The following is a 17,761-nucleotide window of genomic DNA, read 5'->3' on the forward strand; positions in this document are numbered from 1 at the left end:
CCATTTTGAGGAGAAGGAAAACTGCAAAGCAATCTTGCTTGATAAACCAATATCATGTATATAGTATATTTTGAAAGTCAAGCGGAGAGCTGTTTAAAGTTGGTCAGCGGGCCACGATTGGCCTCGGGCCAGACTTTAGACATATGTGTCTTATAAGGTGACTGTTCTTGAGTGCAGTGAAAGTGGTTATGAAACATTTCCTAATGGTTATAACTTTTATGGTATAGAATGGGACAATCATGACTGAATAGGACTCCTTGAGCTAAGACCTAATTTCTCTTTTGGCAAACTCTTGTTGAGCTTTGTTGTGACAGAATGAGTGTTGATATTTAAGTGTTTGAGAGTTCACATCCCCTTGAGAAACGCTGGTCTTCACTGAATCCCACACTAGGCACTATGTGTATACAACAGTGTATTCTGTATGATGTGTTCAGGGATCTAGGGAAAACTTGGAGTTCCTCCATGGATTGCATTCCTGGGGGAAATACACAGTGAAAAGCCCTTCCAAGTTGCATTTCCTGGAAATTTCTAAGATATACAACAGTCATCATACATAGTGTATTTAGCTAAGTGAGTCCACGCCAACACTAACCACATCCACTGACACACAAATACACAGGTTTGACCATGGGAGCAGAAACTGGTCTGCATTTTAATTGCAGAGAGACGAGGACACTGTGGCCTGTCCATTACAATCAATGATCACATTATATTCTATGCAACAATAAAGAGTCACAAATAAACATCTGCTTCCCACATTATATCACACAAACATAAGCTATGTAAGCTGGGAAGATAGTACTAAAATGATATACAATAGGTCTGTGTTATGTTTTGGTTACCAACATGTTTGTACAGTACAAAGGCCTTTGGTTGCTTGGCTTTTGGGAGAAACAGGTTACAATGTTGTTTTGCTGTACATTGATGTCATCACATGAGTTTATATTTAGTTTCAAGGCACATAGATAAAAGTAACTGCACATAAAAGTATCCATGGCTGTACACTGTCAGAAACAAGCATGTAAGTTATGACCAGCCTGGCTAAAACGTGGCTCAATTAAGATTCTCATCTGTAGTGTTGAAACCTACATACAATTTTATTTCTTTGACCAAAAGATCAACTCGTATTTGCTGCTGATCATAACTTAAAAAGCTACAAAGTTGCACCTGCTGTTGCTAAAGCTGAACCCAAACTCAAGCACATCTCTGTACCTTTTTTTCTGATCATGTTCCTAGCAAAAAAAGGTGGCCACCCAGTTGGTTTTGGTTAATGAGGAGACACATAAAATGGGATACGCAATCTTCCCCATGCAAGAACAAGCAGAGGATACCACAAATACATAGAGTTAATATTGAACGGTGCATCCTCAGGAGTACACGTTCTAGCCCTTCGCAAATGAACTTGTGTTTCCGAAAAAAGAAACTTGAGCGCAAGTAGGCAGAGGTTTCCCATTCCCCTGCTTCTTCCTCTCATCTGTACACTATACAGTGGCAGGAACCAGACAGAAATACGGACAAATGCCCTTTTCACATTTGGCACTTAATTGTGCCTGGTGAACAAAGAGCCATGTCGACCCAAATTACTTTTCCAGAATATGACCTAATTTTCAGAGAGATAATTAGGTCTGGATTTCACAAAATGACAACCGCCACCATCTCATTTCCTCAGCTGTCCTTTTAGCGCTACATTTACACTGGTTTTGGCACAAACCTTGTTATCAACATCTAATAAACATCAGAATGGTCCATTAAGTACATTAAGTCCATTAAGTATGTCCAAATAGCCAGCGGCAACAACAGGCATAGTGTGTTTCCTTCAGTATGGTTCAGTTCATTTCAGCTCAGTTAAGTTTGGGTTGGTGTCGGCTCATATTATTCTGCACCAGCTGTGCATGCAACAGAAAGAGAGAGAGAGAGAGAGAGAGAGAGAGAGAGAGAGAGAGAGAGAGAAGGATAGAAGGACAGAGCAAAAGTAATTAACTGTGGATGATGAGAGAATAGTTTTTGCACTTCAGGCTTGAAGGCGCTAAATACCTTAACAGCAATGGGTGAGATTGTCAAATGAGTTTCTTGCTGTGATACACATTTGGCAGAATATTGGCAGATATACAAAAAGATACAACATGTTTCATTCACAGGTTTCTTTACATGTAATAATCGAGTTGCAATCCAAACAGGTTTCTGGTACTGGGTATCATTCACATTCAGCCTTTGGTCTTGGCATGTTATGTTTCACACAGTTACACAAACACAGTCTAGGTCAGTATGACTCCTTGATGCAGAATTGGTCACCCTCATCACCTTCTGCATTACTCAGACAACTTACGTCTGTGTGACGCACTGAGAGCAACATGGCTAGAGAGTGTAGTTTCTTGTATTCTTATACATCATATGAAACTGTACCTACATGCCTTCAAATGTCTATGACTGTGAGTATTTTGACCTGTGAGTGAAGATGGGACTGACCCTGCTGCAAATACTACAACTAGCAGTGACAGCAGCGAGAAAGAATACCGTGCCAAATTATTTTCTGCCATAACCTCCCAGGACAAGCCTTGTCTGGCCCTTCATCTCTTTGATTGCACTGATTGATGGCTTATGACTTGACTGATACACTGGGATGAAGTGAATCTGACACCGCAGCATGTGGTGGACGACCTTATTGCTATAGAGGCTTGCAGTTATTTGACAAATCTCCTGGCAACCAGGTGTGGCTCAATCATGGAGGCACGTTGGAAAAGCCACTGTGCACAAACAGGTTGATAGCTGAAACGGAAATAGGTATCTGCTATGGATGTGGGCTCATTCAGTCAGTATTAATGGAGTGATAAGGTTTAGGTCACTGTGACAAGGTCTTTTGTTGTAGCGTTGTACTTAGGAAACGGTAGCTTAGTGGAGTTAATCTCTATAAACAGATATATGCATATATGCAGAATCTGTAGGCAATGGGACAAGATTTTCTTATCAAAAGCATTTGTGGTTTGTGATTGTACTCAGAGTAGTATTGATGTATCACGTTTAATCTGCAGGTAAAGAGTTGGCCGAAATGTAATCATGTATATGCAGATTTCTGTGTTTAGAGACTAGCTGAAATGAGTGGCGCATGGAAGAGTTTTGTCCCGGATATTTCCTTGCTACACTGGATCCTCCGAAATATCACCTGTTGCCCCCCAGAAGCTTTATCGTCATCAGTTGATAGCCAGTGCATTCCAAGATTAAGTGGTGTCAGCCCATCTTAGCAAACAGCTATTGGTTTAGCCAGCTAATTTTACTAGCAAGCCAATTTATAAAAGCTAATGATCCTGACAAATGGTGGAAGTTTAAGTTCAAGGTTGCTAAACATATATATTCATTGGAGCTATTTCAATGTAAATAAGTGAACAGACATTCCAATTTACTAACTAACTAACTTGTCTAAAGCCATGCTAGTGGATGTGTGGCTGTACTTGAGCTCAATGCTAACATCAGCATGCTAACATGCTGGTATTTAACAGGTATGATGTTTGGTTCCATGCCATTTTACGACGACTCATAAGTCTGCTGACCCAGTAGTCTGAAAAAAATGTCCCAATAGACTGAAAGGGCCAAAAAGAAGTACATTGCTAACTGTTATGCAAAATGATGTCATCAGACCTTCCTACTTACGCGAAGGCATGACCTGCCTTACTCTGCCTGTGATTGGTTTACCCTGATATTCTACTACTAACCTTAACCAAATCTCATTCGTCATGCCTAGTCATGCCATGCCTAACCTAACCAACCCAACCAATGAATGCAACATACTAGTCAGTCAGAGAATAGAATAGAATAGTCAGAAAAGGGTGGGTAATGTCTTCACAATTGTTGGAAGGTCCTTTTCATTCTGCATAATGAGTGTGTAAACTACTTTCAGAGAAACAACCCTTTAGAGCAATGCGCATTTGTTTTTGGGATAACAGACTATTGGACAAATGGCCTTATGGTCCGATGGGACATTTTTGGACTATTGGGGCTTCTGAATCATGAGCTGTCAGAATTATGGGCATTCCCCTACTGGCTTGTTTAGCTGTTAGCATGCTAACAGTTCCTAAAAAACTACACAAAGTACAGCTGAGGCTAATCGGAATGTGATTAGTTTTGCAGGTATTTGGTCTTAAATTAAAAATTGGACCTTATGATAATGCAAGATGTAATGTTAAGAGATCACCAAATTTATTACAATTGAATGACCGTGAATATCTGTACCAAATTTCATGACAGTCCATCCAATGGTTGTTGAGATATTTCAATATGAACCACAATGGTGAACTGACAGACTGGTATTGTCACTCACTGAACTACACCATTAACATGGCTTTAAAAAAAAAAAAAAGAAACAGGGTAACCTCTGTGACATTCTACTGATTGACTGATTGATTATTCCATTAATCAATCTGGCATCCTGTCAGTCTTCTGTCTCTCAGGATTCTGCTAATTATAAATAGCGCAGGAATGTACTGCAGATGTATGCACATTTATCTATAGCTGCCGCCTGCTAATCGTTTCCATCCAATGTAATCAAGGCCACTGAGAGATGCGAGATACACTGATTCAAGGTCACTTGACAGGTTAAAACTACATTATTTGTGGCATTTGGTATACAATATGTGAGCATACAATTCATATTGTAACAGTAAGTGGCCTTGGTGGGAATGTAATGTCTAAGTTCACACTAAATCCATGTTTTTAATTAGCATTAATGTGGGCATTTAACAGGTTCAGAGGTTCTAATGAAAGATACGATCCAGTTGCATCCTGGGAAATATAGGATCCATAGTTTTTAGAGCTTGACCCATACCACCTGTTGCCTCGATTTTTACCATCCTTTTAAAAATCTTTAAACTGTATATTTGCTATATTGATACATATGAGTAAAGTTATAACTTAACAAATACAATCAGACTTTCTGAGCCATTGTTGCACAAGAGCTGGTAACATCTAAAGTGGCTGTTAAAAGGCTTATAACAACAATTTCTAGAGTTTTTATATGGGTGTTTAAAGTTATGTCTCTATTTTTCTATCTCTCTTCATCACTCACCTCACAAACACACACACTGCTCTCTTCCTGTCAGCTGTATCCATCCACCCTATGAAAATCTGTCAAGTTTTGCCTCCATGTGTTCCATCTCCTTCTCTCTGTGTCTCCTTATATCCTGCCTTTTTCTCCCTGTTAGACTACATGACACATTTTTCTGCCTTCTGTGAAACTGAGGCATTCTTGCAAGCACGCACTGGCTGAACCAAATGTGAAGCTGAGGGCAGTGACCACATTTCAGCATGAACTCAGTAGGAAATCTTACATTGTCAAAACACAGCACTTTACAAGTAGAAATGGGCTCTTTACAATGGCACCGCTGGCACAGGGAGAAATATTAAGACCAGGCAAAGTCATATAGAGTGAAGTATAAAGTACATATGATGGATTCACAAACATAGCTTCAGAGCTGTCCATGACGAATTACAAGAACACAGAACTTTACAGCAGGGAATGCCTTTGAAATTCATGTGGGTTAGGACACAGAGTCATCATCCATGTCAGGAACTTTCCCCCAGAGGTTGACAGAAAGCCATTTTGTATATACAAAGTCAAGCTGTTTTATAAATGGCAAGGTCAGAGTGGCCGCCAAGATGTTTTTCCATCCTTCTACTTAATCAATAATCCAGAATGTCCGATTCGAGAGTTTACAGATCAATGCTGCTCCTTCCGCAAGGTGCCAGCAAGAGAAAGGAAGGAGCATCCTCCGGTTTTCGGTAAATAAGATGTCATGTTGAGGGGGCCTTGCCATTTTGTTGCCCTGATAATCAAAAGACCAGACTAATCAGCTGGTATGAATAAAACATAACCATGAAGCTTTTCACCTTTGACTTGTGGTTTCAGAGTTTTGTCTTTCAAAGTCTATAGTATTACAGTGTTGGCTGATCTCCACTGAAACATTTGGCTCACTTCTTCAGCAGTATTTCCACACTCAAATCAATGCAGACCCTTTATAGCTCTCAAAACACTCCGTCAAGGTGAGCTGGAGGGTGCTCTATCCTCTTAGATCTCTCTTTACCGTGGGTGAATTACCCCCAGTATTTCTCCAGTGGGTCCACAGCAGTCCATTCTCAGATCCTGCACTCCTGTTTTTCAATTTTGGTTCAGTCTGCATGACTTTTTACAACTCAAGGAACCTCAATGCTGGCAAGCTTACAGAGCACTCTTATTTATGTTTGATTTCAACATCACTTGTTTCTGCTGTGCTGAAAATCACTTCAGGCGAGATACATTTTTGCTCCGCCTCAGGGCGAACCAGCCCAAGTTGCCTCGTTAACCCAAATATCAAGAGTTTTGAGCTGAAGTCAGTGTACTTTCCCTGACCTCTGCAAACCCTTACGAAATTGTTTGTTTTTCACTTAGACTTTGTTCATGTGTCGATGTCCATGAGCAACAGCTATTACATCATCCTCCTGCCCCCGCATCTTTGAACAAGGGTCAATGGCAGTGTACAGTTGCAGCTCATCAGTCTGGAAGCGCCACTGCTGAGTCTCTTAGGCCTCCCTGGATGTGACTGCAGCTCAGATGCTGGTCTGCAGTTCACCATTGAGCAGGGCAGCATTGTGAGTCTCCAAGTTGGCGCTGATGATCATAGCATCGTTAACCATCCTGCTCCTGTCTGCCCTGCTGTCACTGCGCTCTATCTCGTCCAGGCCTGCCACCTTTTTTAGGCACAGGACATTCTGAAAGCTCTTCTTGAAGTTGTCCGACAGGAAGGCGTAAAGGATGGGGTTAGCGCAGCTGTTGGCGTAGCCGAGCACCACTACAAAGTCGAAGGTGCTCTTCACAGCAGAGGTGGGGTTGATAGAGCTGGTGACGGAGGTGACGTTGAATATGTAGAAAGGCAGCCAACAGAGGACGAACACCGCCACCACGATGGACACCATCCGCGTCACCTTGCGCTCAGAGCGCTTGCGCTTGGTGGAACCCACTCGCATGCCGGACGACTTTACCTGGCAAAGGAATGGACTGTCAGTGACTTGAAATTACTTAGATATAAAAGCACAATGTTCACACTATGCCACAAAGAAATATCTTAAAGTAAAGGTTTGACATTTTGGGCTTCATCTTGGCTTAGCATAAAGACAGAACGCAGCCTGGCTCTTTCCAAAGTTAAAATCTGTTCCCAAAACACCAACTTGTGTTTTTATGTAAGTTTATGTGCTGGACTATTTCTTGTCTGGGGAAAGTGACTTTAACAAACAAGACATAACATGTAAATTAGTGAGATCTACGGATGCTGATCTTTATGCCAAGCTGAGCCAACTGGCTGCTGACTTTTGCTTCAAATTTAATCTACAGTGGCATTCTCATCCTTGGCAAGAAATCGCATGTGTATTTGTCAAAATGTCTAGCTCTTCTTTTACAAGCCGAGGAAACAGATTATAAAATTGTCTCTCTTAAGATTTTCAAAGCTTGAATGTTTGAATGCTAGTGAGCTCCTGCCCTGTAGGAACAAGCCAAATGGCTCTCAAAGGGAACCTATTTTAGTCACTCAGGCATTCATAAAGTTTGCAAAAGGAACAACTATTGAAAAGAAATCTCACCAGATGGTAGACGTGCTTTTAGTGACTAACTTGACGGCAAAATATTGTCAGGTTTGTAATGTTTGAAGAACATACTAAAGTCCATACAAACCATCCAGGAGGGTGTAGATGGTGTGGTGCAATTAGTCTTGCCATCTGTGGCCATAAACTAAACCTTCAATAGCATTGATTAAAACAATGGTCTTATTTATATTGCTTCTGGCAGCCACACTCTGTCAGAGTAAATCATTTTTTCTTTTAAACCCACCTGGCAAACTTTTTCCACCTTTGTTTGAGACAATTTCCAACCACCTGCTGTATTTTTTAAATTATTCCCATTAGAAATTAAATGAATGCCTGTGAAAGTGCGAATTTTCAATTTCCCTAGCTAGCCTGGGCTAGCTAGCTTGCGTTCGCAACGACTCTGGTGTTCTATTGTTATTGTAAGTTATTATTAATCTAAGCATCTTTAATCATGATTTAGTTTTTTATTTATTTGATTTTACAGGGAAGATGCAATTTAACATAGTTCCAGCACAGAGCATTAAACTGATTTGCTGTTGAGAGAGTTTATAGGTGATGCTAATTTTTTACTCTTGTCCTCAGTTGGGCTTTTACATCTGCTATCTAATTTTAAATATATAGCTTTCAGTGTAAAAAAAAAAACACAATACAAGGGAGACCAGGGATGGTTGTAACAGCACCACTTTCACCAAGAAGGGATAACCTATGAGTCATAGTAGATTATTTTATTGCATGACCACTTCCTTCCTAACCTTACATGTGACATTTCATAGTTGCGTTAAGAAGTCTGCAGATTTTACAGCCAACACACTGATGTTCAGGTGTGAAAGACAGTAAGGTCTGTCTCCAAATAATACTCGGTCTGCCATGTGACACTGAGCAAACACTGCAAGAAATTACAAAACCTCAGAGGAAGAGGATCAACACAGCTGCCCTGTGTGGGCTATCACAGCAATCAAAAAGTCTTCAATGTAAGCGAAGAGATGTCTTGGCTGGTTACTTAACTGAGACAGCTCACTTGTATTTTGGACCCACTCCACGTGAGGTACTAAGCATCTGACAGGTACAGCTTAGCAACTCAGACCTTAGCAGGACTTGATTATTATTGGATGTATGAGTTTTTTTTACGTGCAATTGTTGTTGTTTTTAATTCAATTCTTATTGTTACAACTTACCCCAGTAGTGGGGCAGGTCAACACATTCTCACTCTGACCTTGTCACATATTGACTTTTTGGTCATGGACTTTCCACGTCCACATACAATGTGCAAGGTACCCTGGGTGTGTTGGTTGTTGATGTTCTGGGACACCTTTTTTCATTGGTTTCTGACACCGCAAGTCACTGCCCAAGCGCCAGATTTCGACGACTTCGGAGTGAGACCGGGCTTGGCAGGTTATTACAATGGACCTCCTTGTATTGGACATCAATTACTGAGTTATGTGATGCAGACGTTGGCAACATTGCTATTTGTGGTGAAACAATTAGGGTACTTTGTGTCAAAATTTGAGAATTCTAACACAAAAATTCAGCAAGTTATAGGTGCTGAGACAAAAAGTGTTAAACCCATTCCCAGTCTCCCATACTATGAAGACGGAAATACAATAAAATACACATCATTCAATACCCATACCATAATACGCTAATACACATACACTATAAAGCAATACACCTTGGTAATCGACATTACAATTAGCTGAAAATTGGCAGCCTACAGTTCTGATTTGATTTTAGCCAGCACTTAGCCTTTACTGTAAATTATTTTATATTTGTAATTAATTTAATTTCAGTTGGTAATTTGTTTTGGAGTTGACAGCCCTTTATGGAGAAAGCTGACTGACCAATTTCAGCTCTACAATGTGGTATTTTACAGTTGTCTTTCACCATGCACCTAGCTATTATATTAGCTGAAGCACAAATAACTTGATGTATCATGCACATGCACTGTCCTTGGCTTCTTTCATGAGATAGTTTACTGTGCTGTGGCAAAAGCCATTGTTCATTTCAGGATTGTCAAGGGATTTTGTCTGAATCTACAAAATACCTCCACAGTCTTGGTGATGGTTGGATGCCTGTTCAACATTCTAGTCCTGTAGCCAGTGATGAAAATATCTTGTCACTGAACTTTGAGCACAGTGGAAAAGCAGAAACAGAAAATGATTGCATTATAATTTCCCACATGTGGAGGCAGGCTCTCACCTTGACTATAATGAGCAGGTAGCACAGACATATGACGGCCAGTGGCAGGAAGAATCCTATGAAGAAGGTGTAGATTATGAAGGCTGTGTAGTAGACATCCTGGGGCTCCGGCCACACGATCCCACACACTGGCACCTTATCAAGGCTGCTGAAGATCATAGTAGGCAAGATGACTAACAGGGACACACCCCATACTGTCAGGTTAATTAGCTTGGCCACACGGGGCTTGCGCCATTTTGTGGATTTAATAGGGTGGACCACAGCCAGGTATCGATCGATGCTCATCACCATCAGACAGAAGATGCTGGTGAACTGATTAAGAGAGTCTGGGAGGGCGTAGAGGGGAAACAGTGGAGAAAGAAAAGTAAAATGAGGATATGTATCAAGTAACAGCATCAGTAATTGTTAATGCTTGCTCTTTTTTTATTAAAGCAGGAGGTGTATAAAGTGAGATAAAGGCTGTTAGTAAGATAGCCAGGATGGCAAGCACTGTTTGAACTGCAGCTGCAGTCTAAAGTCTCCTTTAAGACATCCAAGTGTCTGAGGTTTTGAACAAACACTCTAATATGCAACCAAAGTCTTCACATTTAAAAAAGTACAGATGTTAATCTGGGTTTAAATTGCTACCACAGCAGCAGTGATAACAGGATAATTTTCTCTCTTGAGAAAGCCAAAAGTGTTTTTTTTTTTTGCCTGGTAAAATGGCAACAACTTTCTCAAGTGGACCATCAGCCTCTATTACACCATTAGCTCTACACCTACCAACAGTCATGATCACCCTGCACAGCACCTCCCCAAAGGGCCAGTGCACCAGAGCCAGCTGCAGGGCGATGAACGGCAGGCTCATCATGCACAGGACGTCTGCCACCGCCAGGTTCAGGATGTAGATGTTCGTCACTGTCTTCATTTTGGCGTAGCGCAGGATGACATATATAACCAGGGCGTTGCCGCACAGCCCCACGGTGCATACTATGAAATAGATGAAGGTGATGACCATGGAGCTGGTCTTGTCCTGGTGAGGCTCCTTGCTTTCGGTGATGTTCAGGTCCAGGTCGGACTCATTCCCCTGGATGTAGCTGTCGTACAGAAGGGGCTCAGGGATGGAGATGTTGGGGGGAGTCGGGAGAAAGGGCCACTGATCCAAGGCCATGATGACTGAGAGGGCTTTAGGCAGTGGTGTAGTGGTAGTTGATGAGGTAGGTGTACTACGCTCCTATATATTCCTTTTTGGCTGATAGGAGGGTATACTGTAATTGACCAGGAAAAGAAGTGGGTGTACCCCGTATACCTGCGTATACCCTTCACTACACCACTGGGTTTAGGGTTTCTAAGGGCTCAGAGTGTCTAAAGATGGCAAGGGGTAAGAGGTAAAGGTCTGATTATGAGTTTGGAGTAAGTAGATATTATTGGGTCTGAGGTTAGGCTTTTATAAGCTTAAAAGCATTGGTTTTATGGTGCAAGGTTGTGGAAATAAGGGTAAAGGAACTTGAGGTGGTAAGTTCTAAGATTAACTTGGGAATTAAAGACTTCAGGGTCTAGGGATTTGGGGCTCTGGGGATCGGGATGACTGGGGATTTTCAATAACGAGGAACTACAAGTGTCACATCCCAGCTGTAGAGAAACAGTAAAAGAGCAAGATAGATCTATGGAGAAAGAGACAACAGAGTGAAAGAACAGTAAGTTTGGTTAAAACTGAGAATACTTTTCTTTGACAAGTAGTAATAGTCCCTCAACATCCATGGCAACAGTTGCAAGGTTATTTTACATAACTGCTCTCACGTCTTCAATTGGAGATACATGTCAAATATTCTCTCTAAAGAATACTCCAGACATGTTTTTTTGCATGTTTAGTTCTCATTATCCTCAACATGACTTATTCCCCTAGCGGCAAGCATTTGGCAGACAGAGACACGAGGGAAGATGCCAAGATACAAAGTCCTAATTTGACATGATGTTCAGCTTTTGAAAAATTAATTTTGCCATTTTCTCACATAGTAGAAAAAGACAAAAAATCTGGGGTGGGTGAAAGGCAAAATACTGGAGCTACATCACTACCTTACACAACTCAACCCAAACACACACAACTTTTATGTCATGACCCTGATTTGAACACTTTCTGGTTTAGAATTACAAGAAAATGTAGAGGCGTTAGTGACGACAAAACTCATCACGACTTCTACTTTAGAGACATTTTGTGTCAATGTCAAAAATTCAGCTGGATCTCATCTGCTCATATGCTCTCTTCTCACTTTCTAACACAGATTGGACTGTAATTCTTCCCAATGTTACACTGACTAAGTCATCCAGGTCAGGTGTGTGCATATGTGAGCGTGTGCCTCCCTCCATGTATGCATACATGCAAAAACGTACGCCTGAGCGAGAGCATGACAAAGTTACTGTGCTGCAGAAGACAAATGTTTATTCAATTGATCTCGGGGACAAACAGCTCCGGCACTGCAGCAGGATCACTCATTCTGCCCCTGCAGTGACAGCATCAGGGACATTTGTCCAGTTCTTGCTTTCATAATTTATCTGAATTACATGCGACTGGCACATGTGAGCCCACTTTGGACAGTCCACTTTTTGCAAATGAGGGATATTGTTGAGTAATTGTTGGGTACAATTACTTGTTTACCACAGAAAATCAGGGAACAGCATACTGGTGTCTATGTGTGATTAATGTGTGCGCATGTAAACGACAGAGGATTATGGTCATTTATATTAATCCACAGTGTTTTCCTTTTATTATTTTCTAAAATGTAAAAAAAAACTAGCCACAAATGCCCATCAGTAATTAACAGAGCCAATCTTTAATCTTTGTGTTTTATCTGCCCATCTGTCAAAAAACATCAAAGACTAAAACAATCATTCAATTATCTTAATTATCACTAATTAGCTTTGTCAAACAATTTCAGCACAGTTAAAAATAGGAAAATCCAGCCATTGCTATTTCTCCAGTCATTGCCTTCTCAAACAGTGGAGGCTGGTCCATTTTTCACATGGCTGCACACATTAACCATTACTCTGTAACGGGAATATTTGACTCAGACAGCTGCAAGGGTGGCGATGACCTGCTCACCAACCTAAAGCATATTAGTACAATTCATTGCAGAATTTCAAAGGCCAAGATGACCTACAAGCTCTCTTACTTTTGAAGTTTTTGTGAGATTACATGTGACTCACTGCTTTCTCACAATTTAAAGGGATTTTACTGAAACCAAATAGGGCTGCGTCTCACAATTATTTTCATTATCAGTTCATCTGCCCATTATTTTATGATTAATCAATGGATCAACTTGTCAATAAAATGTCAGAAAAATAGTGAAATGGGAAATGTCCAGTATAATTTCCCAGAGCCCAAAGTGACATCTTTAATTAGGATATGTTCTTTTTTGCAACCAACAGTCCAAATGTCCAAAGCTACTCAGTTTATTATCATTTATGACAAAGACAAGCATCAGTTTCAAGCTTGGCTTTTTTGCTCAAACAATTATAAAAAATGATTTTTCTATTATCAAAATAGTTGTTAGTTTTCTGTTGATCAACGAATCAACTAATCTTTGCAGCTCTAGACCCCAGTAAAGTCCAATTTTAAGGTTATTATCATCAAGTTTTCCCTGGTGGTTCATTTGGTGACACCTAGTGAGCGCAGGAATGGCGGACCCCGCCACTAACACTACAAAACCATTAGTGTGGATGTAATTAGACTGAATGATTATTACTAAAAAATATTACTGGCCATAGTTATTATTAAAAGGGGTCTGATTTCATTAAAAAAATGATTTTAAGTGTAAAATTCTAAAGACTCTCTATTGGTTGTTACAAACATATCGTTGGAGCTCGACACATACAGTGTGAGAGTGAGTGAATGAGAGAGCTACATGGAAAGTGCACAGAAAAGCACCAATAATACATCCACTGATGAAAGGGTTTATAGTGTTATTTGCTGGCAGGGGGCAGGCTAATTACTGTGTAAGTGTCAAGCATGATAATTATATTAATAAAAGTTCTGGAGACCATTAAGATTCTTGCATAGGCAAAGTCTAATAGGCTCACATGGACCTCACAGAAAAGCTAAATCGCAGGTGTCAGGAGCTGCATTTCAGCTCAGCGCTGCTGACTGTGTGAATAGATGAGGTGCTGCCAGGGAAGCAGCAGAAGCTTGGCTTGATGCAGCCTCACACCAACCTGCAGGCTGTGTGTGATAAATGTCCAGCTCAACAGGAGACTTTCTTTAATTTACATTGAAGTGGAAACCCTTCTCCAACAGTGAGCAGGTTGCTTTATCTTTCTTCTCAAGGACACTTTGACATAAAATGACAAACCTTTAACCTTTTGACTGAAAGACAAACTCTCCCTGACATTTTTACAACCAACTCTCTCTGTTAAGTGACATAACTCCGTATGTTTCTCCACTGTGGTGCACCTGTTCCAATTATTTTGGCTGTGCTGGGATAAAGAAGCATCTACCCCCTCTTATACCATCAGGCAGGACTAGATTCCACAGTGCGCATGAAGCACATGTTGACTTTATTTGGATTCGTTCATTATTTAATGCATTAAGGTGCCAAAAACGCAGTGAACTCTGCACCATGATTTGTGCGTCACGCAAAAAATGTGACTTTAAACAGACAAAACAGAGCTATGGAAGGATTGTAATAAAGTGCGCAAAAGCAAAGTCCACACAGACATGCAAATTAAATAAGCGCAATAAAAAACGAGCAAAAAAATTCAAAAGCATCACTTACTTTTAAATTGAAAATTGAAAACTCCATCTTCATATCAAGTCCATCGTGGCAAGGTGTCCTTCAGCAGATACTATATGGAGTCCAACGGCTCCGAAGCGGCGCTGACCTGCTGGAAAGCTGCATCCCGCCAGCCTCTCCATCCACCTGCTCCCAGAGTTATTACGCACGGCGCTGGCGTTCAAGCTCCCACGCGCCACTTTCGCCAGAGCTGCTGGTTATACCACGTCTCTCAGGTCATTTTATCTCCGAGGAATATCCCGCGTTTGTAAACCAAAACTTCGCAGATTGCGTCTTTGGAAAAAAAAAGAAGCTGTGCGCTCACAGTGCGCTGCGTCCAACGAGAAAGTGTTGGCACTGAATCCCTCCGCGGTGAGTTAGTGAGAGCGGCAGGACGCACGACTGCACCGGAGAGAGACAGAGAGAGAGCAACAGCCTGAGCAGATGACAGATGAGTAGAAACGTTGAGCGCGTCACCCCGTGTGCGTCGGTGTCCCACGGCTTTCTAATTTGGAGTCATGCATAGCTGGCTCATGTTCTGGTGTCTTTTGTCATTAACACATCTATGTCGCTGCAAACTGTGCAGAGTCATACAGCAGACTGTTTCAAATGTGTTAAGATAAACCAAGAATTTTCACAGCAGCTCTGTATCAGTGACAAATGTTGTTTTCGTGGCAATTTTAGATGCGTCTATCAAAAAGAAAACTACTGTATGCGTGCAGAGTAAATGCAGAGAAATAAAAGCCAAAGCTGCTCCACAGAATGATGCCCAATGTCGCCTCTTCAATCAGCATCCACTGAAATGATTTCAAGTGTTATCCCGGCCCACATGCAGATCACAGTCAATGGTGCACATTCTTGTCGGCCGACAGTGATGGCATTCGGATCTGAAGGATGAAGCCAATCATCCAACAGCCCTCTTCTCTTCTTATAAAGGAGGAAGCAAGTGCAGATGGCGGGTATCTACCACGACCTCTCCATGAGAAAATGTTCTACCACTTCTGTCAACATAGCAACACAGAAGTGCTGCTATTATTACGACCAGCTGTTATCAAAGATTAATAGTTCTATTTATGTCCAAAAAAGATAGAAAGGGTTGAAGCTGCTCGGAGGGGGATGCACCAGAAAAGAAGGGTTTTTGATATCCTGTTATGAAATCCTCTTCCATGTAAACCAGTGCGCATTCAGGAGGGTTCGGGTGTGTGTTTGCTGTGCTGTGATGAGGTCAGCAAGTCCTCTGGGTGAGTTCAGTGTTGTGTGTCACTGAGGGCCACAGCTGACCTGCAAGTTCATTTTTTAATGATCAGCGGAGCCAAAGTGGTTAAAGAAGCAATTTGAACATTATTCAAGGGTTGTATTGCTTATGTGCCTTGGCTGCCAACTTTTCAGTTCAGTTTGGAGTGAGATAGTAATGGACTATTACTTAAGATTTTACATGGTCAGAGTCAGGGTCGGTCATAACAGGATAACTTTTAAAATTTCAGCAAACCTTTAAAAAGAAAGATGTTATGAGAGTTTAAAGATGATATCTTTTTTGTGTTACAGTTTAATTTTCTAAAAAAGAAGAAAAACAAAGCACAGTAAATTGCCATGGTCACAGTCAGGGTCACAGTCACAGTGATGGCAGGATTTTTTTTTATAACAAATCCAATATGAGGAATTGTAGATGTTATAATGCAATTTGAGCTATCTTGCCTTTAATTGTCTCAAAAATTGTAGGCTACAGTCATGGATGGATTACTGAAAGGCCCTTCTGGGTACAGGCACAGGGGCCTGAAGTGTAAGGGGGCACCCTGGCCTTCACTTGCAAAATGCCACTTAAATTAATACGTACTGATCAGTAAGGTACAAAAAATGACCACAAAGAGACATGAAAAGACACAAAAAGGTGCAGAGGAACTGCAAAGAGACACAAAAGAGCCACAAGGAGACACAAAATGACTACAAAGCAACACAAAAGAGCCAAAATAATGATTTCAGTAAGGCACAAAATAAGGAACTTGTCTTATGTGTTTTCAAGGGGACAGTTTGGTGGATTTTGAGGCACTGTCAATAATGTTGAAACATGTGCTCAATATGTGTGCTAAGCACTGAAATAATTGTCCCCCATCCTGATAAAAATGCCTGTGGTGCATGCATAACTGCATACATGTGTACGAACCAAGCAGCAATCTCCGAGGCTGAAAAATGAAGCCAATGCGGAAGTACCAAAAACTGCAGTTCATCTGCTTGAGGCTGGCTCCAAAACAGAGTGAAACCCCTTAGACCCCCATGTTAAAATGCCCAACGTTAAAGCAGAAATAAACATGTTTATAACCATGCAGGAACAAAATGGTTTTGGGCTTTATAGCTAATTTCAACATTCATGACAACTGTGCAAGGGTTGTTTTTTTATAACTTACCCGTTTACAATTTTATAAGGCCCAAAGTTAAACATATTTAAGGGTGGGACCACTTCAGTCACAGGCTGTCTGCCGATAGTGTCATCAGCTTCTCAGTCAGATCCACCCATTGCTTCTCCACAGCACTAGCCTCTCATCTAATGTGTTCACCTCGAGCACGAATAAAAGAATTTGTGCGAGTGAATTACGAGTGAAGTCAATGTAAAGACGCGATTAGATGCAAATTCCCAACAGGCGTGCTGATGGACAGGATGCGAGTGACGCAAATTACGTGAATTACGCAGTGCAAATGACCTGAGTAGCGTGATTTCGCTTCAAACGCGTATTCGCGAGAGTTAAAGATCTGAACTTTAGCAACCAATTTGGGCCATGATAGCCAATTAGCGTTAAGATCCTCTGGGGACCTATGACACCGAGGACATACCGGCGGAAGTTCATTCATCCGAGGAATGGAGGAGAAGCTGAACTTGTCAGTCTGTGGCTACCCCAAGCTCTATGACACCCTGTCCCACTTTTATAGAAACAGGAATAAAAAAAGGAGCTCAGACTGACAGACTGAAAGATGGTGGTTGGAGGAAGCCCCTTGAGAAAATTTGCATCCTTTGGGCACTCACATGCACATGTTTCTACGCCTGGATGACGGGAGTTATTCACATGTACGAGGCGAGTCAACACAAAATATTCTAGCGTTCAAAGGTGTGTGTAACGCAACTCGCATCGTATTTGGTGTATACACAACATAAATATGGTCCCTTCCAGCTCCAAAAACCAAGATGGCAACAACTGAAATGCCAGATTCAAGGTTTCAGAACAGCA

At 41.2% G+C, this 17,761-nt stretch overlaps 1 protein-coding gene across 1 annotated transcript; it reads right to left on the reverse strand.

Annotated features, from left to right (window-relative positions):
- Positions 1 to 620: 620 nt before the first annotated feature.
- On the reverse strand, positions 621 to 15,701 carry LOC126399532 (somatostatin receptor type 2-like). Its single transcript, XM_050059559.1, has 4 exons — positions 14,547 to 15,701; positions 10,561 to 11,441; positions 9,799 to 10,124; positions 621 to 7,005 (listed from the first exon to the last, which is right to left on the reverse strand). Exons 2-4 carry the CDS (start codon positions 10,946 to 10,948, stop codon positions 6,574 to 6,576), a joined length of 1,146 nt encoding a protein of 381 aa, XP_049915516.1. The 5' UTR covers positions 10,949 to 11,441; positions 14,547 to 15,701; the 3' UTR covers positions 621 to 6,573.
- Positions 15,702 to 17,761: the final 2,060 nt, after the last annotated feature.

Source organism: Epinephelus moara, chromosome 13, assembly GCF_006386435.1.
Source record: "Epinephelus moara isolate mb chromosome 13, YSFRI_EMoa_1.0, whole genome shotgun sequence".
Lineage (NCBI taxonomy): Eukaryota > Metazoa > Chordata > Actinopteri > Perciformes > Serranidae > Epinephelus > Epinephelus moara.

What these genes read in the sequence shown, in the direction of transcription:
- LOC126399532 (XM_050059559.1), bottom strand. Translation starts at nt 10,948, where the DNA reads ATGGCCTTGGATCAGTGGCCCTTTCTCCCGACTCCCCCCAACATCTCC. An exon ending in CAGGGTGATCATGACTGTTG is followed by an intron (nt 10,125 to 10,560) that starts GTAGGTGTAGAG and finishes ACGCCCTCCCAG; the next exon opens with ACTCTCTTAATCAGTTCACC. An exon ending in ACCTGCTCATTATAGTCAAG is followed by an intron (nt 7,006 to 9,798) that starts GTGAGAGCCTGC and finishes TTCCTTTGCCAG; the next exon opens with GTAAAGTCGTCCGGCATGCG.